Here is a 24,559-nt window from a genome sequence, read left to right on the forward strand (position 1 = left end):
CCAAAACGGTTTATATTTTTGTGCCTTTAGTGATTTCAGGAGTGTTTTTTTTTCTTTTCTCTCTACTGTTGTTTGGCTATAGAGTTAGACAATGTGAGTAAGGAAGGTGTGAGGGTGAAGCAACCTTTATGCTGGGTGCACCATGGCTTGCTGTCTGTCTTGGAAAAAAAATTTCATTTTGCAGTTTCCATTGAGTTGAAGATCTGGTTTTACCTGACCAAAGCTTCAGTGTGTTTATTTCCAAAGAAAAGAAGTACTTAACACATGACTTACTAAGTTTCTCACTAATAGTATGATTTTTCTTCTCTGTCATCCTAAAGGTATGTTCTGCCATTTTTTTATATTTGCCCCATTAAGAAGTGGTCCTCTGTATATCATGTGCATGCTCATTTAGTGCTTCCAGCAAAAGGAGACTCAAATGATTGCCCATCACCTTTGTGTCCAGACTTAAGTGATTTTGGTACTTGAATGTCAAGCTTCTGCACCGATAAAAAAAAAATATTGTGTGGAAATGAAGCAAATGCCTGTCCCCAACAGCTGTTGGCGCAATGAAATTCTCAGTATTTGTGTATTATTGCAACCAGGTTCCAAACAACTCAGTCTTCATATATTTACATGCCCTTCATGTGCCAACAAATTTATTAACGTTGTTTTTTGTAATTGCTTAAATGATGGATAGTTGCATTACATATTAATTTCTTTGCATGTATAAAAAACAGGTATGGGATGAACATTCAAAATATTTGATTATTTGGGGTGTGTGTCACGACACATTTCCTGTGAAGGCTAATGGGAAGGTAACAGAAGAAGGAAAGATTTTCTCAGTTTGAAGCATTTGGATATTGAAACTTAGCAGCCTTTCTTCTTCTGTTATATGTGCATTAAGCACTTGTGGGGTAGGTTGTTTGATCATCATATTATTCCAGGATTGTGTGACATAAATAGAAATGTTGTACAGTATGGTTAATGTGTAATAATCGCTGTGTCTGTTGCAGAAATTATGCATTTGTTAGAGAGGATAATGGTGGACACATAGTCTGCTTAACAGTGTGAGAAATCACAGGATAAAGATAACATTTTTCAAGGCTATGTATATAAATTGCGTATTATCGATACTACAAATTTATGTACGGACATTTTCTGGCACCTCCTGATTTATAGTTTGTCAAAACCGTATGTACAACCGTGAGTTGTTTGCAACCTGATTGTGAAAATATTTGTTGTTTACCAAGATGTTTTACACACAATAAATTTCGGGACTTATTTGTAGTAAGAAACACAGTGAAACGTGAAGGGCATGTGAATACATGAAGACTGAGTTGTTTGGAACCTGGTTGCAATTATACGCAAGTACCAAATTCTCTAATGATCATAATAAGACTTTTCCTTTTCAATTGTACCAACATTTAACTATCCAGATAATGTCATATTCCAAGCATAGAATCATCTGCAGTATGAAATAAAGCTATGTCAATAAACTGATTTCTTAGAAGAAACTTGAAACTAGGAATTTATGGTTTCCTATCAGTACATGTTGAACCCTGTACCAGTGCTACTAGAGTAGTCTGCATTCACCAAATTGTGTGCTAAGTATTTATGTAGTAGAAATTAGCTTTTCAAATAGTAAGTAGATTGGAAATTAAATCCATAGAATAGATGGGACCAGTTACATTAAAAGTAGCTGAATATGGTATAGGCATGATGGAAATCTTGCCAGTGCATTGCCCAGAGCAGATGAATAATTAGATACTTTAGTGAGTACAAATAAGAAGAGACTTTCTTGTGAAATGTAACTGATTTTGATATTAACAGAGATCATGGGAATATATTTAGTAGGTTCGAGAAAAATAAGAGGATGCACGGGTCAGATGACGCCTGAGTCATTTAAAGAGTGTTCAGTCTAATCAAGGAGCTTTTCTGTTTTGACTTAATAATATTTGTCATCTGTCCATATTTTTCATAAATGGTGTGCATTCCTGCCCCACAGTGAAATTACGCAATTAATGAAGTCCCTTTTGTTGACTTTTTTGCATTGAGGGGATAATCTCTGACTACACCCCAGTCAATCCAGCTTTGATTATTGGCTTAGACTGGAGAGCTGGCCAGAGAGAAAAGTGAGTATCTAATGGCAGCTTGCCCATCCTGAGGGGAGGGAAAAAATTCAAACCCATCAGAGGAATGCCTCCTAAAGTAAGGGCCAGAAACGTACTCCATATGCACACAGGGACTTAATCCCAACCTATGAGTGCTGCTGTGTCCATCTGAGCATTATGGGTGTGAGGAAGTGTATGTGTTACCCCAGATTTGGTGTATCCAAGGTATTGCTGTATGCCTGCTCCCAGTTTGAGGGAGGACGTAGCAGCACTACAGAATAGTTCTCAGAGAATAACAAGTGGTTGCTATCTCTTGTGTCAACCTTTCTATGTTGCGTGACACCAAGAGAAAAGGAAGAAGTGGCATTATCTGAGATAAAGCCTGATGGCCATAGGGAGATGGGAAGGAGGCAAATTTATAGAGAATTGCATACAGGCTGTGTGTGTGTGTGCGTGTGTGTGTGTGCGTGTGTGTGTGTGTGCGTGTGTGTGTGTGTGCGTGTGTGTGTGTGTGCGTGTGTGTGTGTGTGTGTGCGTCTGTGTGTGTGCGTCTGTGTGTGTGCGTGTGTGTGTGTGTGTCTGTGTGTGTGTCTCTGTGTGTGTCTCTGTGTGTCTCTGTCTGTGTGTATCGGTGTGTGTCTCTGTGTCTGTGTATGTCTGTGTGTGTCTCTGTGTGTGTGTCTCTCTGTGTGTGTGCCTGTGTGTCTCAGTGTGCGTCTCTGTGTGTGTATGTCTGTGTTTGTGTGTGTGTGTGCGTCTCTGTGTGTGTATGTCTGTGTTTGTGTGTGTGTCTGTGTTTGTGTGTGTGTCGTGTGTCTCTGTGTGTGTGTGTCTCTGTCTCTGCGTATGTGTGTCTCTGCGTATGTGTGTCTCTGCGTGTGTGTGTGTGTGTGTGTGTGTCTCTGTGCCTCTGTGTGGCTCTGTGTGTGTCTCGGTGTGTATGTCTGTCTCTCTCTGTCTGTCTGTGTGTCTATGTGTTAAGGAGCAGCAACATACTAAGGGCAGCAGATCAACTCCTACACTGCCATTTTAAATTTCTGCTTAGGTGAATATGTGAAACTGATTGACTTTGGCCATGTAAATGGGGATAGTCTGCCAGACATGTTCCTTACACCCTGACAAGAAACAACTGCAATGACTACACTTAGGGCCTCTGCTGCAGATTTCTGCTGTTCTGCATGGCTGAAAGAAATGCCATTGTGGTCCATTGACAGAAAATAGTGGAACTCAAATTTGCTGTGATACCTTTTATTGGAGCAAGATAGATATTGCTATACAACTGCTCAAGCTTTCTGGCTAAAAAGAGCCATTCCTCGGGAGGTCCAATGAAAGGTATTGCCTCACCTCTGTGTTTCAGTGTTTCTTGATCTTGCATATAATTCCATTGCAAGCTACTCTTTCTCTGGCAGTGAGTAATCCTTTGGTGGTCCTTACAAAATGCAATTTTTGTAATTAAACCAAATGTTATATTTACATTCTGACAAGGAAAATCATATTTCTATCACTAAGCATGGCAGTTCAAATATTACAGCAATGGAAAGTTTTGCATTGACTGATTGTTTATTTAAACTGAGCTTTGGTTTGATATTTTTATGCTGCTATCTCTTCTAATTCTTTTACTAATTGTTTTCATAGCTTAATACTTTTCTGCTTCTGTTTTTAGGATGTACAGGAAAGAGAAAAGTATTCAGATAAAAAGCAGTGCATCTGCACTGTATAACAACTTGAGTGTGTTACCAATTTCTGAGAAAAACCTTACTTACTTTACTGTTGTTCATGGCAATGTGGTCAACATGGTAAGTGCTTCTGGAGATGGGCTGAACTTCTCACATCGTCAGTTGCAGTCCAAAGAGGGTAGCATTGCTGTCAGCTCTTCCCTAATAATACAGGTATGGTACTCGTCTGTCGCAAGAAAATATTCATTGCGTTTCTTAATTGTTAACATTAACAGATTGTTGCATCTTCAAAAGCAAGACTGTAGCCAGAAAGCTAGTACAGCGACTAAAGAAGTAACATTTTGTGAACACTGGAAGACCTAGAAGACCTAGGTTTCTGTAGAAGTAATACCTTACAAGGATTTTACTGGTTTAAGAACAAAAATATAACCTTTTAAGAGTTCCTGAAGCACTCGTTATTGTTATTGATAGATTTAAAATTGTTAATGCCTATCTAACCTTTAAAAAAAAAACAAAAAAAAAAAAACAAGGAACTCAGTTTGTGAAACTTGGGGATCTACTTATGTTTCCTGAAATTTTAAATGCATACAGACGTGCCATTCTTATATTTATTATTTTTGGAATGTCAGGCTTTTTTCTTGGTTTTGAAATGTTCCATATTGTGTGATTCTAGACAGCAGTATTGTCTGCTGTACAAACAAAAATGCAGTCATTTTCTCGAATTACTCCTCTTTTTGAATCATGCAAACTATGTGGGAACTTATAAATGTCTTATGCCATTTTCAGGAGATCTAGCACAAGGCACAAGTTGGATTGTGATCCAGAGACAAGGGTCTTTGCTCTTCAGGACTTCATGCATGCCTTCTGGTACCTTCCACTATGTGGGATCTTTTTATTAGAGTATGCCAATGCTTCTCTGCTAGTTTTGAGAGTGCTCCATGCAGTTCATGAAGGTGACAAGTTGTGCAGTAATCAAATCAGCTGTACTCCAGTATATATTGAAATTTCACCAGTAGAGCTGACCATTACAGTACACTGTGGTTTTAAAGAAGTGGGTGTGGGGGGACATTTAATTCTGTATGGTGTATCCTGAGGTGATTGCAGGCACTTTGTGTATTAGCATAATTATAGGAGGGCTTCTGCCTACCCTAGCCTGTTCACAGAACTGTGTTGAAACTGTTGCAAGGTTTACAAACAGTGGTGCAGGAAGGATGTGAAAAATGGCAGTGCCAGACATCCACTCTTGGTATATTTTACCTTTGCATGCCCCTCTGCTGAGTTTTTCCTATTTTTTGCATTTATTTTAACAGTTGTATTTTTGATAAAATGTAAACTAAATATTAGTATACAGCAACACTGTAAAATGGAAGATGTATAATTATGAGCAGTATAGAAAAAAAGTAAATGCAAGTGAAGAAAACTGAAATAAAAAATCAAGTGCCCTAACTGAGGAACTCAAGTTTTTTGACAGTAAAAACCATATAAAACACATCATTGTTCAAAGTGCAGTTCTGCTGTCTTTGTTTACAATGAGATCATTATGAACCATATTTTGAAGCTGACTCCTGCTGTAAAGCTGAATATTATATTGACTTTGATATTCTGTACAAAGTCCAGATAATTAAAGCAGTACACATCACATAAAAATCACATTGTGGCAGATAAGGGTAATGGTGTTTGCATAGACTAAATATCTTCTTGAGGTGACCAGGATTTGTTTACCGGGATGGTTTGGGTAGGTAGACAAGGTGCTTCTTTTCAACAGAGGTCCGGGGAGAAATGCCTCACAATTAAATGGTAAAACAATAGACGTGAAGTTGTTAAATCTCGCCGTTTATTCTCACTGATAGTTTCGGAGCTGATCCTGGGCTCCGACACGGCCCATAGCAAAGCTCAAGGTTTGCCAGTAGCTTGAGACCAAGCCCCTTATCCCACAATGCACTGCTGGAATTACCTCAGATCTAGTTTGCCGCGGCAAGAGAGATCTTGGTGATCTAGCTATCTCGGACCATTTGTGGGAAAATAACAGCAAGTTTTATAAAAAAAAAAAAAAAAAAAAAAAAAAACTTTCCTTTTTGTTTCTAAGATAGTTGTGTGTTAGTATTAGATAATTACATAATATAATCTATAGTTTTAAATAGTTAGTGCCCTGTTGGCTTAGTTGGTTTGTGTGGGCCTTTAGCCCTATTTACTCTTATTAGTCTTTTCTAATAGACAGGGTTTTTCTCTGTGGGCCTCTTTAGCCCTATATTTATAATCTATAATTATATTGTTATAGGTAGTGCCTGGATTGGGCTAAGTTGTTTTGTGGGTCTTTACAAGTGAGTAAGGACTTTACTGTCTTACTTTTTGCAGTTTACCGTTTTGTTTTATTTAACTATGTCGGATGAAAAGGAGAAATCCCATCCTAAATCGGGATTCAAAAAATGCCCAAATTGTGGGCAGAAAATGTCTGTCACTGACCGACACATTCAATGTGTCTACTGTCTGGGGGCTAAATACCTCCAAGACACTTGCAGCATTTGCCATTCCTTTTCTTCAAGAGTCCTCTTGGAGAGACTGAGGAAGCTAATAGACAGGGGATTGCTACAGCAATCCTTTTTTGAGGTGTTGAGTAGCCATGAGGGTACTAGCACGTCCTCCAAATCCTCAAAATCCAAATCTTCAGACAAAGTGAGAAAAAAGGCAAAAATTTGAGAAGGAGGGTCATCGGTTCCACAGACCTCGGAACCAGGTGTACCTTTGATTCGGAGCCAGCTCTCAGTATTGGAGCCGGTCTCTGAAGTTACTTCTCTGTTCCAGTCAGCACCTTTGATGCATTCAGCTAAGTCCTCAGTCAGCCTTTCAGATTTGGACATGGATTGGCTAGTGCAGAAGCTTTTACAGGCACCAAGACTTGCCAAATTGTTGTCGGCCCCGGCAAGCTCGTCGGTGCCGAAGACCATGGAACCGGATTGGTCTACTCCTCCAAGCCGTACTGGACTCTCGGAGCCGAAGGAAACTGAACCAATGATTGTCGAACCCTTGGAGCCGATACCCGCACCGGTGTTATCGGCTCCATCTACTCGGATGTCCTCCGCGCCGACCGAGGACTCTAGGAGCTGGCGCTCTCCCATCGGGTCCGGGGAGGATAGTCGAACCGATTTGTCGGTGCCGACTCTTCCTCTCAGGGCTTCGGCACGGATGAGCTCGGCTCCTACCTCGGGCTTGGAGCCCAGAGTTTCGGTGCGAGAGGATCGGACGGTACTCTCTGATCCATCCACTCCTTCTCGTTGGAGCCATGGTGCCTTCGATGCCATGAGGAGAGTTTTGTCTCCAAAGACAACTCCAGCTCTATTCAGTCGCATACCGTCTGCTCAGAGGTGACCTGTGCCTGACATACAAGGCCATGTCCAACCCGGAATTAATGGACATGCTCCACCTCAAAAAATCCAAATCCACCAGAGCCACAAGAGCAAGAGACTTAAACCTCAACACGGATATAAATAGGATGTGCTGGAGGGACAGATTCATCACCCAGAGACTCCCTATGCTGTGGAACAGAATCCCGGTCCATGTGAGACAGAGCACCTCGCTGGCTCTGTTCAAGAGGAATCTTGACCAGTGGATGGGAGATTGTAGGTTTACCCCGGGGATCATCTCTGTATCACTGCTGGACAGAGGCGCAGAAAACTAATGGGTATAGTATTCTTCAACCTAAGGGGTGGTGAAAGCCACACAACTCTGGCTAGGCTTATAAATGCCCTAGGGCAGATAGCCTAGTATGAACCTATGAACCTATAAGACAACGTCGGCATTGGTTCAGCCTTCCCTCTCTCCTCAAGCTCCTGTGTCTGCTTCTCTATCTACCGGTCCCTCTAAGCGTAGAGACCCCGAGCCTCAAGTACCCCCACAGGGCGTCCCCTGCTCTTCTGAGACCACCCCATATCCCCCCACTGAGGAGGTGCCCAGGAAGAGACTGTGCAAGAGGAGGCACTTAAGACTCCCCACAGGAGTCTTTGACATCTGACATGGACTTAGATGAGTCAGAAGGGTCCCCTCGATCCCCCTCTGAGGATATCTCCTTTGCAGAGATACTAGAGATCCTTAGAGGGGTGATTGGCAGTCCAAGACCCCTACTGAGGATGAGTCCATGCTCTTGAAGGCTTTTGGGTCTCAACCTTCCACTTCTTGGGTGTCTCCACCTTACGACGAGCTCATGGAACTGATCTCTCGTAAGGAGTGGGAGTCACCGGAAGCCATGGAACCTGTTCCTCGTAAGCCCAATAAATTCATGACTGCCCCAGTGGACAAGCCATTTTTGACAAAGGGAGTGCTGTTGATGCCATGGTGGTAGCTGCAGCCACCAAAAAGGAAGTGTCTGAGACATCCACATCTATCAATCCTCCTAACAGAGATTCTAGGATCATGGATAGATATGGGAAACACATGTTTAGTTCAGCGACTTTTTCTCTGCGATCACTGAACTACTTAACTCACTTTACGAGACTACAAAGAGATCTCCTGAAAGAGCTAGGAGATACTCTCCAGGGTACGGTAGCTGCAGGGGTGGCCGACAAAGTCAACGCCCAGCTCGCTACCCTAAACTCAGTGGTAAACTTGTCCATGCGTCTCATACCCTATGCAGCCGATGGTTCGAGTAGAGCCGCTAGTTCAGGCATTGCTCTTCGAAGACAAGTCTGGATGCATCTCTGTTCCTTTGCAGAACCCTTTAAGTCTTCCTTTATTAATACCCCATTCGATGGCTCATCACTGTTTGTGCCCAAAGTAAAGGAAACTTTAACCAGGTGTGAGCTGGAAGGCAAGACCTTATCTGCCGTTGGAGTCCATTTTTCTACCCCTACTCGGCCCTACCCCAAGGGCCCTAGGGGAGGGAAAATGTGGTTCTGAAAAGCACAGGGAGCCTTTCAGGACACACGTGGAGAAACCCCCTCTAGAGGCAGAGGAGGGGGTTATAACGGAAGATGCTGCCTCCACGGCAGAGGGGGTTCACAGCAACAGGGTGACAGGGGTCAGTTCTCCGGTCAACCCTACCAGCGCCCCTGAAAGGGGGCCAGACTGTTTGGCTCTGGAGGTAGTCGGGGGTCACTTGTCTTTGTACCCAGAAGCCTGACTAAACATAACATCAGATACATGGGTACAAAGCATATTTCATACCGTTCTCTTCCCCTCCCATTCCTTTAAACAGAATCCCAGATGTTCCACCCAGTCTCAAGGAACAAGCAATCGTAGAGGTCCACAGATTGCTAGAAAAAAAGAGTCATCCAACCAGTCCCAGCAGACCAAATTGGATTTGGAACTTACACAAGATTCTTTTTGGTACCAAAGAAAACCAGGGACTGGAGACCTATCTTGGACCGCAGCAGACTCAACCAGTTCATAAAGAAAGAGAAGTTCCGAATGGTCATGCTTCAGTCCATTCTTCCCTTCCTAGGGAAAGGTGATTGGATGTGCTCCACAGATCTCAAGGACGCGTACTATCACATAAAGATGAACAGATGCTCCAGAGATCATCTGCGTTTCTGGCTGGGAGCCAATCATTACCAGTTTCGAGCCCTGCCCTTTGGTCTCACTACAGCCCCCAGAGTGTTCACCAAATGCATGGCAGTGGTCACTGCTCACCTGAGACGTCTAGGATTCCAGGTGTTTCCATACCTAGACTATTGGCTCCTCACCGCTACCACCAGGCATCAATTGACTAAGGCAACACAGTACACTCTGACACTCTGCCATCAATTAGGCATTACAGTCAACCTCAAAAAGTCTTCCTTATCGCCATTGCAGCATACCGGGTGTTTCCATACCTAGACGATTGGCTCCTCACCGCTACCACCAGGCATCAATTGACTAAGGCAACACAGTACACTCTGACACTCTGCCATCAATTAGGCATTACAGTCAACCTCAAAAAGTCTTCCTTATCGCCATTGCAGCATACCGTTTTTATAGAAGAAGAGTTAAATACCTCAACTACCACTCTACGTCTTCCTGTCGAAAGAGTCTCACTTCTCCACCAACACATCAGCTCACTGGTGTCAAAGAACAAAGCTACAGCAGCAGAGGTATTGAAAGTGCTAGGTTTGATAGCGGCAGCAAACCTGGCTATACCACTCGCAAGGATGCATATGAGAATTCTTCAATGGCTCCTCTTTGCTCAGTGGCCATACCAGAAACTGCCGATGCACCACTTGATTCTCATCACGGATTCTTGCAAGAGAGACCTTCTGTGGTGGTTGACGTCTCTTCATGTCACAATCGGAAGACCCATTGTCATCCCCCCCCCCAGTAGCCACTGTGACCACAGACACTTCCCTGATAGGGTGGGGGGGGGGGCATTTTCAGGGAAAGACTGCCCAAGGCACATGGACAGCTCAAGAATCACATCTGCACATCAATGTTCTAGAGCTGAGAGTAGTACTTCTGGCATTGCAGTACTTTCAGGACTCTCTCCCTCTAGGAACTATTGCAATTCAGACGGACAACATGTCAGTAGTCTGGTACTTGAACAAGCAAGGCGAAACCAAGTCTTACCCCCTTTGTCGAGAAGCCCTCAGGGTCTGGCAATGGGCTGTGTCATTCCAGCATTTTCTGTTGGCAATGCACATCCCGGGGAAATCCAACGTGATAGCGGACAAGCTAAGCAGGGCGATATTGCTCCCTCACGAGTGGTCTCTCAAACAAAAGGTTGCGGAGTTGATTTTCCTCAAATGGGGCCAGCCTTGCTGCGACCTCTTTGCCAGCCACATCAGTTCAAAATGCAGAAGCTACTTTGCCCTAATACCACCTCCCGGTCATCCCTCGAGAGATGCACTTTTACACGATTGGCCCCCGGGTCTCCTTTATGCATTTCCGCCCTTCCCATTGATACCCAGATTTTTATAGAAAGCAAAATCACTGGGAAGGATTGTTATTCTCCTAGCCCCCTACTGGCCTCGACAGATTTGGTTCCCGTTTCTCCACCATCATCTGTTGGAAGATTCATGGATCCTGGACCCAGTTCCGGACCTTCTGACGCACCCGTCAGGAGACCTCCATCCTTCACTGCAGTCCCTGAAACTGACTGCTTGGCTAATCCACTTCCCCTAATTGCCAGGCTTCATTCAATTTCACAAGATACAAGACAAATTCTTTTGTCTTCTCACAAGCTATCTACCAGGAAATTATATGGCAGTAAATGGAAAAGGTTCTCAATTTGGGCCAACACTCAGAACATTGACCCTTTCCGAGCTCTGATATCATCTATTTTAGAATTCTTGACAAAAATTTTTAAGGAAGGGGCAGCAGCTGCTACAGTTAGAGTCCAGTTAGCTGCTATCTCAAATTTTCACCTTGGGTTTGGGGGCTCAAATGTTATGGCCCATAAATTATCTAAGACATCTCTTAAAGGCGTTCTTCATATGAGACCTCCTATCAAAATTCCCTATTCTCCCTGGAATTTAAACTTTATGCTGTCTCAAATTATTCTTCCCCCTTTTGAACCAGCATCTTCTTGTGATCTCAGATATTTATCCTGGAAATCTATTTTTCTTGTGGCCATTACTTCTGCCCACAGAGTGTCAGAACTTCAAGCATTATCTATCAGACCACCTTACATGATTTTTCCATGCTGATAGAGTATCTCTCGGAACAAACCCCTCATTTTTACCTAAAGTCTGTTCGGAGTCAAATATCAGTCAGGTCATTGAGCTGCCAGTCTTTTTTCCCAACCACTCTAGCAAATTGTAATACATGCTGCTCAAACTTGATGTATACAGACAGCTCAGATTTTTATCTTGACAGAACTAAGGATATTAGAAAATCAGATCAACTTTTTGTATCCTTCTCAGAAGCCAGAAAAGGCAATCCAGTGGCTAAAACAACCTTATCTAAATGGTTATCTGATTGTATATCCTTTCATTATGAAAATGCAAACATGCCATTAACACACAAACCTAAGGCTCATTCTACCAGAGCCATCTCTACGTCTTCTGCTTTTCAAGCTAAATTCCCCTTGACAATATTTGCACTGCAGCCACTTGGTCTAAGCCTCATACCTTTATCACACATTACAAAGTAGATAAGGCTTCAAGGGACAGGTTTTCCTTTGGTTCCACGGTACTGAGGAACATACTTCCATGAGCCACCCAGGATTGAGGGTGCTATTAATGCCACCCATCAGTGAGAATAAACGGCGAGATTTAACAACTTCACATAAAGAAGTTATGTACTTACCATAACGTTCCATGTGAGTTGTTAATCTCGCCTTTATTCTCACGTCCCTCCCTCCTTCCCACTCCTGGCTGACTGTTGACTTAAAGGCTAGTACCATCCTGGTTATTCAATATTTATTTTTCCCCTTTGGGAAGTGTCCTTGGTAGAAATAAATAAAAGGGTGTGTGTGTGTGTGTGTGTGTGTGTGTGTGTGTGTGTGTGTGTGTGTGTGTGTGTATATATACTGTTAGTCGCAGCAAAAACTTTGAGCTTTGCTATTGGCCGTGTCGGAGCTGAGGATCGGCTCCTAACCCATCAGTGAAAATAAAGGCGAGATAAACAACTCACATGTTACTTTATGGTAAGTGCATAACTTCTTTTTAATGTGCAGAATGCTTTTATTGCAGCTGTTTTGCCTGTTTTGTCTGACAGTGTGTATCATCACCTCAGGAGGTGTACAGTCATCTGATCAGGCTTAGCATTTCATGCTGTTCTTGACACTGACATAGTGAACCTGTACTACGTGGATAGGGACACCTTGCAGAACAACAGTGAATATTTACATATATTAGATACAGGGACCATTCAGTGACCTACTGAGGACACGGTGTGGTTATTTCTCTCAGCTGCCTCAAGAATACTCCAGCAGTTCCTTGATGCAATGCTGCAACATGTGGGGAAGCTTATGTAGTTCCTACATACCCCAGAGGAGATAACCGAAACCATGCAAGAGTCTTATGACGTAGCTCATTTCCCTGAGATGCTGAGGACCATAGACTGTATCCACATTGAAGTAAAAGCCCCACCTGGTGAACTCTAAAGGATATCACTCCATTAACTGCCAGCCATGGTCTCTAAAGCACATGGTATCATGCACAGAGAGTGTGTGTGTGTGTGTGTGTGTGTGTGCGCGCGTGTGTGTGCAGGCCACGCAGGCAGTTTTCATGATTCACATATATGGCACACATATGTGACCTTTATCGACAGTTTGTGAGGGGTGATTTCTCACAGGGCCATCACAACGGTGATGCTGGATATGCTGTAGTCAGATTGACCAGGGATACAATCATGCATCGTCACAAACCAGAAATATTAAAGAGCATGTGTTTAGGCTGCTGAGGTCATGCTTTTACTGTTTGGGTACATCTGGTGGTGCCCAGCAGTATGATCCCACTGTGTGTGCAAAAATCACTGACAGTGATTGTTGTGTTTCATAATGTTATATTTAGAAAGCAGTTACAGCAGGGGAGTCTCTTGCAGGGACCACAGTTCCCAGCATCACAGGCACACGAGGAGTCAGAGGAGGAGCCAGCAGCAGGGGATGACCAGTCTAAGTGGAGGTGTGCACAGTATGCCATGACACTAGCAAAGAGGCAGTGGATTGCACATAGCTTTACAGCATAGCTATACAAGTGCTAAGTAGATACACTACAGTAGAAATGATGTATGCAAAAATACCAGACTGTGTGTACACATGTGTAGGCTGGCTGTGCTATGAATCAGGCATAGACATCCCAAGTAACAATGTACAAAATCAGGGCACAGCTATCGTCATTTACATGGCTGGACAAGGAAGTACAGGAGTGCATGTATTTCACAGAGAAGGATGTGAGTAAGTGCTGAGGTGTAGCAAAAAGAAAAGTTGCATCAGTGGACTGAGTGAGAACCTGCTTGGGGGGGGGGGGTTGATGTGTAGAAGTATCTGAGTCTGTGGGTGTTGGTGATGTGTTGGACGGGATGCTGGTGGTATTTGTGTGTATGTCTATGCAGACACACAGCTTCAGCACGTGGTAGAACACTGCAGCTTTACCTGCCTGATAGGTCAGTTGCATGCATGACTGTTGGCTCCACTTCCTAGACGCCTCTCCACCCACAGGAGCTGGCTGGTTCTGCCAGGAGTTGCAGTGGCTGTGCCATTACTTTATCTCAATATTGATGTGCAGTGTGACCTAGACTGACATCCTCTAGCAGATATGTCAGCATGATTATAGCACCCCCCACAATTGATGTTGCTGTGGAAGTGCTAGCACTGAGGGAGCGGGATCTTGCTTGTTCACTGCCATGTTGGCTAACATTTGTGGATGTAGCAGATAATCGGCCTTGAGGATGAACCAATGAAGGCACTGCATGCTTCAATGAGAGATTTAGGCTATCCAGTGACTCGCATACAGATTATGACTCCCATAGGTCAACACGCACAGCATTGATCAGTTTCAATGGCTGTAATATGGCTGTGGTGGAACTAGCCTGTGCCTTCACAGTGGCCCTTCAGATACCTTGGGTGGCAGCTGCTAATGCACCAACTTCGGAGGTTGAGCAGTAGACACTATCCAGTGAGCACCATTAACAAAACCTCCTAGTGGTTTTACCCACATAGAATGCTTGACAGGATATGCAGGTGGCACATAGATCACCATTTCTGTATTGCAGTTAAACCTGCCAGGGCATTGAAGATTTCTATAGAGGCCTGCAATCTCAGTGTAAGGACCGCCGTTTATATATCTGCACCAATTTCCGGCTCCACACTTACTCATCTTAGGAACATCAAGGAATGGTTGGAAATTGAGGACATAAGAATGAAAGGGAACTAAAAGTCTAAGATGAGTAACTAGGAGGTTAAGAGATAGGATAGCTGAACACACCAGGGACATTAAAAACAAAAAGCCATCTAGCTCCTTGTTTTTGCATACAACTGTATGTCAAAATTTGAAAAGGTTTTTGTTCTTTGTCATTGATCGAATCTACAGGAATAATAGGGGTGGTGACCCGAATTTAGATATTGAAATCAAGGAAACTAAATGGCAACTGAGGTTGAACACTAAAATTCAACCAGGCATTAATGAACACATTTCCATAGTTAGTTTGTTGAAACGCAGCAGGAAAACTTGTTAGGGACACCATATATATATATATATATATATATATATATAAAATAAATTTTACAATATATTAGTCATGGAAAAACATATTTTAGGTTGTGAGGTTACACAATTTGTGTTGCTAGGTTAGTTAGTGTATACATATATATATATATATATTTGGAAATTTATTTGTATTATATGTATTTTTTCTTATTTTTTGATTATTTAATTTGTATGACGGTGCTTTTTTGAAAAAGTGTTTAAAATGTTTTTTACATTTTTATAGCCATTTTGGCATGGAATAGCAGGGGCTAACAATCCTATGATGAATTAACTAATTTTATTAGTTATGTGGCTGGTTTTGTGGTTATATACCCAAGCTAGTAAGTAAGATATATGGCTCTGATGATGCCTTTGGAAGGTGAAAGCACTTAGTTGTGTTTTAGTGTTCAATTTTGGATTAAAAGAAAACATTCCATTCACTTCTGCGAGTCTGTGGATTTCTTATTTTTTAGAATCAGAAGGGGAACTTGTGATAAACTTTTGAAATGGTGCTGTACAGCTGCTATTCCATTACCTAGTTTCAGGAAATTCTCGCAGGACTTCGAGTCTGGAGATATGTTCACTGCCAAGCCAAAGTGTATCCAGCTGGTAGAGCATAATGTGAACACGGATCCAATAACTAGTATTTCAAGCTCCTTTTAGGGTGTATGAGCAAGTGAAGCAAGCTGTGCAAGAAGTACTGAAAGAGATTGTGGATCTGGGTAGATGTCCTCCCACTCCCATCCTCACCCTTGGAGTTGTCCAGTTAAGAATGACATCATGTATGGGGAATTGTTTTACATCTCTGTGCAGTAATGTAAGAAACTAAAAGCATAAGAATATAAAGCTTAACTTGGATTGCCATTAGTTATATGGGCTGTATTGTGGATATTAGAATGGTAGAAACTGTACTGGTGGTTTTGGTATGCTTTAGAAGGTATACTTTAATTGCAGAGTATAAATAAATTAACTGTAGTAAAGTATTATGACAAAGATGATATATGCTTTCTTTTAATGTACAGTTTTTGTCTGCAAAACATTTCATCATATTGCTCTGGTGGCATGTAAATTAGCACCCAGATTAAAATAAGGCCACAAGGAGATGCTGGGTGGGCACATTGGTGGAAAGCGGGAGATGATTTTTCTGAGCTATGATATAGAATTGGAATTGCCTAGACATGGTAAGGCCTTGCTGTCTCTAATTATGGTGGCTGCCAAAAAAGAAATTACTAGAAAATGGAAATCAAAATCTAAACCAACCTTACTAGAAATAGTGAATATAGTAACAGAGATAAAGCAACTGGAACTGAGATATTTAGAAAAAGGTAGGGGCAAACTACATGGGAAAAAAATGGGAATTGTGGGAACAATACATACAGGGGAGGAATGAGGTTTAAAAGAAGGCAGGACTTAAATGAGCTGTGTAATGTTTGACTGAAAATGATCGGATAGATTATAAGTGGGGTTATAATGTTTGCATCTGGGAGTGTGTCAGTATGGTTTGTGATGTAAAATGCTTGCAACTAGGATTGTGTCATTGTGGTTTGCTTTCATTTCTATAAATGTATGATTGCTTATGTCACAAGTGATAATTCAATAAAGGTGTTTAAAAATAATTATGACCTTATTTTAATGTGGATATTACTTTACCTTCCACCACTGAATTTATAAAAGTTTTTTTTGGGGGGAAGTGCCATAGTTTGTTGTTCACATAGTGGTATGTTCATTGGCGATATTCTGCCTAGTAGTAAAAATAAGTTAATCCTACGGGGTTTACTTAAGCAGGATTCACCGGCTAAGACTCAGCCCGTGAAGTCTTCCAAGCCACCTAAATCTTCGGCTCCCAGTTCGGAGCCGTCGATGGATGAAGCTGTTCCTTCGGCCTCTGTTCCTGCTGGAACCGATTTACCTGTCTCCCAGTCGGTTCCGACTCACACTTCGGAGCCGTTGGGGAGTCGAAAGAGATCTATGTCTCCCTCCCTGAAGTCGATACGCTCGGCTCCGAGGTCTCCTCTGCTCCATTCGGAGCACAGTCATCAGTCCCACTCTTCTCGGTCCTCAAGGCTATCAGATCATGACGTGGAGAGAGTGGTCAGTAGGCTGTTGAAATCGCAGGCCCTAGCAAAAATGTTGTCCAGCCCCCCTCATCAGGTGTCTGCTCCATCCATGTCTGCAGTTATTCCTCCTCCTCCGACTCCTCCCTTGAGCTCGGAGCCGGAGTTCGTTGGGGTTTGAGTCATGGAACTGTCTCCACCGATACCTTCTCCTTCAGTTCCATCGTCGGCTCTGATCACTTCCTTGGTACCGTCCTTGGAAGGGTCTGGGCACCGAGACTCCCTCATCGGCTCCGAGGGGGCGAGTGGCATTGGACCCTTGTCCGACCCCATTCTCCCCCTCGGAGCTTCGGCGCAGGTGAGCTCTGCTCCTACATCAGCTTCAGAGCCGTCCCCCTCAGTGTGGAGAGGGATTCCGATCTCTTCGGAACCAGAGCCTTCTCTGCATTCGAGCAGGGATGCCTTCAAGGTCATGAGGAGTGTGCTGGCCCCTGAGTCAGCCTCACGATTATCCCCATTGGCTCCTCCCACTATGGTGCCTGCATCTGCCTCTGCCCCTGCCCCTCCTCCAGACCCCAAGCGTGAGGAACCAATGCTCTAGGGGACCCCCTTGGGTGTATCTTCCTCTTCCGAGGCCTCCCCTGAACATTCAGACAAGCCACCTCGTAAGAGAAAATGCAAGAGGAAGCATGTTGACTCCCCTGAGTCTCTCACATCAGATACCAACTTAGAGGATTCTGAAGGGTCCTCGAGATCCCCCTCTGAAGATGTCTCCTTCTCAGACATCCTTGAGATACTTAGGCAGAGGGGGGAACTGGACTACCCTAAGCCCTAACAAGGATGAGTCTGTATTCCTGGATGCGTTTGGATCCCGACCTTCCACCTCCTGGGTGTCTCCGCCTTTCGACCTATTGATGTCTGTGGTGGTTCAGAAGGCGTGGTCAGCTCCAGACACAGTGGAACCGACCCCCAGAAGACCCACTAAATTCATAACTGCACCACAAGATAAACAGTTTTTGACCAAAGGTGTTCCTGTTGATGCCATGGTGGTAGCGGTGGCCACAAAGAAGGAGTTGGCCGAAACGTCTTCATCTGTCCATCCCCCTAACAAGGAGTCCAGGACGATGGACAGATATGGGAAGCGGATGTTCTCTTCAGCGACCTTTTCCATGAGGTCTTTGAATTATTTGTGCCACTTTACCCATCTTCGAAGGGATCTTCTTAAAGAGCTTGGAGATACCCTCCAAGATCCATCAGCTGAGGGGGCCCAGGCTAAGGCAGCCTCCCAGCTGGCGACTCTTAATTCAGTGGTGAACAACTCCATGAGGCTCATTTCTTATGCAGCCGATGGTGTGAGTAGAGCCGCGGGCACAGGCACTGCCCTAAGGAGGCACGCTTGGATGCGGCTATGTAACTTTGCGGAACCTTTCAGAGCGTCTTTCACCAACACCCCCTTTGATGGTTCCTCTCTTTTTGGATCACAGGTGAAGGACACCCTTACCAGGTGTGAGCAGGAAGGCCAGACTCTCTCTGCCATGGGAGTCCGTTTTCCACTCCTTCCAGGCCATACCCCAAGGGTCAGAAGAGTGAGAAGATGTGGTTCCGGAAATCCCAGGGAGCCTTGCTGGACACACATGGTGAGTTCCCATCCAGGGGCAGAGGAGGGAACAATAATAGATGCCGCCCTCGTGGCAGAGGGGGTCTGCAAAACCAGGGCAGCAGAGAATCCTTCTCTGAGAAGCCCTTCCAGCATCCCTGAAGGGTTGCCCGGCTGCCCACCTCTGGAGACAGTCGGGGGAAGATTATCATTGTACCCAAGAGCCTGGCAAGACATAACACAAGACAAATAGGTACAGTCTGTTATATCCGGAGGCTACAGAATTCCCTTTGTTCGCACTCCCTTTGTGTTAAACAAGTCCCTTCCAGATGTTCCACCCAATCTAAGGGATCAAGCAGTTCAAGAAGTTTCAGAACTGCTAAGAAAAAGGGCCATCCAGCAAGTCCCAGCAGACCAGCAAGGATCCAGAATTTACTCAAGGTTCTTTTTGGTACCAAAAAAGAAAGGGGACTGGAGACCCATTCTGGATCTCAGCAGACTGAACAGGTCTGTGCAAAGAACGAAGTTTCGGATGGTCACGCTACAGTCCATTTTACCCTTTCTGGGTCAGGACAATTGGATGTGCTCTATAGATCTTCAGGATGCATACTACCATGTCAAAATGGACAGACGCTCCAGAAGATTCCTTTGCTTCCGGCTGGGAGCCAGCCATTATCAGTTCAGAGCTCTGCCCTTTGGTCTCGCCACAGCCCCCAGGGTGTTCACCAAATGTATGGCAATAGTTACCGCTCACCTGAGATGGCAAGGATTCCAGGTGTTTCCATATCTAGATGACTGGCTCTTCACTGCTACCACCAGGCATCACCTTCTGCGGGCCAGAGACTACACTATCGAGACTTAACTCCAGACTAGGTATCTCAATAAATTTCAAAAAGTCTGCATTGTCGCCCTGTCAGTCTATCACTTTTATAGACGCAAATTTAAATACAAAAGACATGTCAGCGAGCCTTCCACCAGACCGGGTATTAGTGATTCGCCAACATGTACAGGTCTTATTAGCATGCAAAAGAATTCAAGACAGGTTCGTCCTCCAAACTCTGGGTCTCATGGCAGCAGCGATCATACTTGTTCCTCTAGCTCATTTCCACATGAGGATTCTCCAGTGGCTTCTTTTCACCCAATGGTCTTTCCAGCAGCTTCCCATGTCTCACATGATTATGATCACAGAAGCATGCAAAAAGCACTTTGCTCAGTGGATGGTCTCCACATCAGTGCCCCAGGGCAGACCATTTGTACTCCCCCCTCCAGTTGCTACGGTGACCACGGACACCTCCCTGATCAGGTGGGGGGGGCATTATCAAGGCAGAACAGTCCAAGGCACCTGGCAACCTCACGAGTACCATCTGCATATAAATGTCTTCGAGTTGAGGGCCGTGCTTTTAGCGTTGCAAGCTCTTCAGGACTCTCTTCCTACCGGGACCATTGCAATTCAAACAGACAATATGTCAGTAGTGTGGTACATCAACATGCAGGGCGGAACCAAGTCCTACCCACTATGTTGAGAAGCACTCAGACTCTGGCAGTGGGTGATCTCTTCCCAACGGTTTCTGATCGCAACGCACATCCCTGGGAGGTCCAGCGTCATAGCAGACAGGCTGAGCAGAACAATTCTCATGCCTCACGAGTGGTCTCTGAATCAAGTAGTTGCGGACCAAATATTCTGCAAATGGGGCCAACATTGCTGAGACCTTTTTTCCACCCTCTTCAACAGCAAGTGCAGCAATTTCTTATCTCTCCTTCCACTTCCCGGACATTCCCCCAGAGACGCTGTAGTCCACGATTGGCCTCAGGGACTTCTTTATGCATTCCCTCCATTTCCCCTAATCCCAAAGCTAATACAGAAAGCTACCGTATTGGGCTGCAAAATGATCCTCATTGCTCCTTACTGGCCTCGACAAATATGGTTCCCGTTCCTGCATCATCATCTTCTCGAGCAGCCTTGGACTCTGGACCTAGTTCCAGACCTTCTGATCCATCAATCAGGTGGGCCGCACCAATCCCTGCAATCTCTCCAGCTCACTACTTGGTTGCTCCACTTCCAACCTTAGCCAGTCTTCCAGATATCTGCCCCTCTGTGCGCGAAATTATTTTATCATCGCACAAGTCTACGACTAGAAAAACTTACGCTAGTAAGTGGAAACGTTTTTCTTTCTGGACAGAGGCTAAGAGTATAGACCGCTTTTCAGCCCCTATACACAACATTTTGGAATTTCTTGCGGAACGCTTTCATTCTGGGTCCGCTTCCACTACAATTAGAGTTCAGTTAGCTACAATTTCAAATTTTCACATTGGCCTGTCGGAAAATAATATCATGTCTCATAAGCTATGTAAAGCCTTTCTCAAAGGGACCACTCTGCTCAGGCTTCCAGTGAGAGATCCTCCACCTCTGTGGGATCTAAATTTGATTTTAGCTTCTCTAATTTTGCCCCCCTTCGAACCTGCAGCATCTTGTTCCTTGAAGTTTTTAGCTTGGAAAACCCTCTTTCTGGTAGCCATTACCTCAGCCAGAAGAGTTTTGGAACTTCAGGCTCTTTGTACCCGTCCTTCTTACCTAGTGTTCCACAATGACAGGGTTACTCTCAGGACTAATCCTTCCTTCCTTCCTAACGTCTCTTCAGAGAGTAACTTGAATCAGTTTTGAATCAATTTTCCCCAACCACTCCAACAGGGCGGAATATAAATTGCATCAATTAGATGTTCACAGGCAACTACGCTTTTATTTGCATAGAACTAAGGATATCAGGAAATCGGACCAAGTTTTCCTTTCTTATGCTGAGGGTAAACAAGGTCTTCCAGTCTCAAAAGTAACCTTGTCCAGGTGGTTGACTTCTATCATCACATTTATCTATCAACTGATACCAAATGTTTCTGCTGACTTAATATTGCACTTGGAACCTGTATCAACTTTGAGCTATGTGGGTTTGCCATTTATCCGAATAGTACAAAATACTTCATTCTATGCCCTTAAATCTACTGCATTGACTGTTTCATGAATCACCAACAGGTCAGTCCACCAGAGCTTTAGTCACTTCTATGGCCTTTCAGGCTAGGTTGCCCATGGAATCTATTTGTGCTGCGGCTATGTGGGCCAACCCACATACTTTCATTTTGCATTATAAGTTGGATGTGGTTTCCAGGAACAGAGCAGATTTTGGTTCCACTGTTCTGAAGAGTTTGTTCCGATGAGCCACCCAGGATTTTAGGTGCTAGGGACACTGTCCCAACCAGCAAGAATGAAGGCGAGATAGACAACATAAAGAAGTTATGTACCTAACTTAATGTTCCATGTTAGTTGTCTTCTTCTCACCTTCTTTCTTGTGTCCCACCCTCCATGCCCCTATCCTTGTAGACCAAGAAGAGTTCCTTATGGTTTTTCACTGGCTGAGACTTCTCTGGCTATTCCTTCCTGTCTAGTAGCCTCTTTGGTAAGTTTTATATATTCCAGGATAGGATCCTTTCATTATTATGTCTGCAGTTAGACTTACCAAACGAGATCTGGGTATCTGGCACCGGGCATCATGGGATATGGGGTGACCTCTAGCCAGTATGCAGCTCTCGAGCTTTTGAAGATGGCCGAGTCAGAGCCGAGGATCGGCTCTGAACCCCAACCAGCAAGAAAGAAGGCGAGAAGAAAAAAACTAACATGAAACGTTATGGTAGGTACATAACAACTTTTTTTTTTTTTCTTCGAGCTGAATTTTCCAAAATGAACTCTTTGTATCTAAGACAGAAAAAACAGTGGCATTTAGCATCAAGGGTGTGACTTCTTTGACTATGCACATTGGGTGATGAGGTCTTTTTCGCACTTTGTTCAGAATATGTACTGATCCACAAGATGTGATGTCATCTGAGCTTTTCTTATGAGCTACCACAATGGAAGATACCCATTCAGTTGGAGTTGCAACTGGACAAATCGTACCATTTCACACCATTTTATCTAGCTCAGCTTTGACTCTGTCCTGCATGGCTATTGGATCTTTTCGTGCTGGCCAGATAACTGGACTGTCCTCTTGGTCTATCTTCATGGAGTACACAACTGGAAGTTTGCCTAGTTTGTCTTTGAAAAGATCATCAGCATAGGTAGAAAAAAATATACTGGGCAAAATTAGAGTAGTGATCTTTTAAGCTAAACATGATGGACTTCCTTATTAAATGAAAGCAGTCCCATTTTCAAGCTGTCTCTGAGCCCTAATAATGACTGGACATACCTCTTGATAACATAAAATAACAAGTCATAGCTTCTGCCAGCAGAGTAACATGAAAGCACTACTGAGCCTTTGGTTTGAATTTCCTTACTTCCATAAGCAGCAAGCTTTGCACACCTTGCCAAATCAAGCCTTACATCATGACACACGCTACCAAATGTTTCTGCTGACTTAATATTGCACTTGGAACCTGTATCAACTTTGAGCTATGTGGGTTTGTCATTTATCCGAATAGTACAAAATACTTCATTCTATGCCCTTAAATCTACTGCATTGACTGTTTCATGAATCACCAACCCACCATCAACATAAAGAGTAGGGTTGCAGCTTTCTAATTGATCAACTCATTTCTTAGAGTTCCCTTTTAACAAAAGAATTTGAGACTTTTGATTTACAAAACCTTTTGAAATGATTCCATGTATTGCATTTGTGTCATTGTTGACCAAAAGCTATACAGTTTTCCCTTTTAGATTCATGACTTCCACCACAGTTACAACAGTTGGCAATGAAACTAGGTTGTGGCCCATGCTTTGAGTTTGCTGACTTCACTGAGACTGTGTGAACTCTGGAATTTGCTGGAAAGCTCTGGGGTTTACCTGTGAGTGCTGCAGGGGCTACAGTTGCTGTCATGTGCCTGTTTCTTTTAATAACATGCTGCATACTATCCACATGAGTTTTATCACCCTGCCTTCTAGAGCTGTTCTCATTTGCAAGCATATTTGTGTGCTTTTCTGTGAGCTCATATATCTGACAAATCTCAGTGGCCTTATTCATAGTTAAATCACTGTCACAAAGCACAATCTTTCTGACAGCATCATCTTTAATATCACACACAAGTCTGTCCTTTGTCAACTCATCCTTTAAATCACCAAATCTGCACATTTTAGCTTTATTTCTCAAGTTGGTTATATATGCTGCAAAAGTTTCACCAGGCTTTTGATCCCTTGTATAAAATAAGTGCCTTTCCATTGCAACATTCGTCTGGGGATTACACATTTCTCTAAATTTACATTTTAAGCACTCTGGTCTTCCCTTGACTTAGCCTGCACAACAATATGATGGTCCCCCCCCCCTCTGTGGTATAGATAGCAGGTGCATACACAAATGAACGTTCCCTTTCTATGGCTTCTGACCCAGCTAAGTTAAGCAGAATGAATGCCTTTGTGTGATCATCTTTATCAGAAAATGTAGCCTGTATGAAAATTTCGTACTCTTGCTCAAACACTCTCCAGTTCTGTGCAATATTACTGTCAAACACTAGTACACTGTGTTTTAGAAATCCATCTGCCATGCCCACAAAGTATACACACTCACTGAAAATATGGCCTTTGTAATTATGTGCAAACAAACTGTTCTGTGAGCTTGTAATAACATTCAAATGCACAATAAACTCTTTGAAATATTGTACTTTTCAAAATATGCTTTATAATACTGTATTCTGCAAAATATGCCCTGTAATGGCTGTACTTTTGCGAAGTAGCTTTACTGTAACACTGCACAAACATGCAAACACTTTATACACTTCTGATAACTTGGATATCTTTGCTTAATGCGAAAAATATGTGCTTTGCGAAAATGCGGTAGTTTCCCCTTATTTTATTAGTTATCAGACTTTATTTCAAACCTTTTCCATAGTAATTCAAACATTTTTATCAATATCATACATATCCATTTATGTGAATATCATTTAGAACATTCTGTATACCTCGTTTCATATTTTATGAAAAAGAAATAGTGCTGAGCAAGTTATAATACCTGAAATTCGTTTCTGACCTGTTTTGCAAAGTATCCACGTTTTAGGGATAATTCACTGTTCTATA

The 24,559-nt window shown here is 43.4% G+C and overlaps 1 protein-coding gene across 1 annotated transcript in view; it reads left to right on the top strand.

Moving 5' to 3' along the window:
- The first annotated feature begins 3,754 nt into the window (after positions 1–3,754).
- WDR54 (WD repeat domain 54) overlaps positions 3,755–24,559 on the top strand; it is a 1,113,980-nt gene continuing 1,093,175 nt past the window's right edge. The window contains exon 1 of the mRNA XM_044064000.1: positions 3,755–3,982. Coding sequence (XP_043919935.1) covers positions 3,758–3,982 — 225 coding nt within the window. The 5' untranslated portion in view covers positions 3,755–3,757. The remainder of the gene's footprint in view (positions 3,983–24,559) is intronic.

This window comes from Protopterus annectens, chromosome 2.part2 (genome assembly GCF_019279795.1).
Source record: "Protopterus annectens isolate FY-2018-M chromosome 2.part2, PAN1.0, whole genome shotgun sequence".
Classification (NCBI taxonomy): Eukaryota; Metazoa; Chordata; order Ceratodontiformes; family Protopteridae; genus Protopterus; species Protopterus annectens.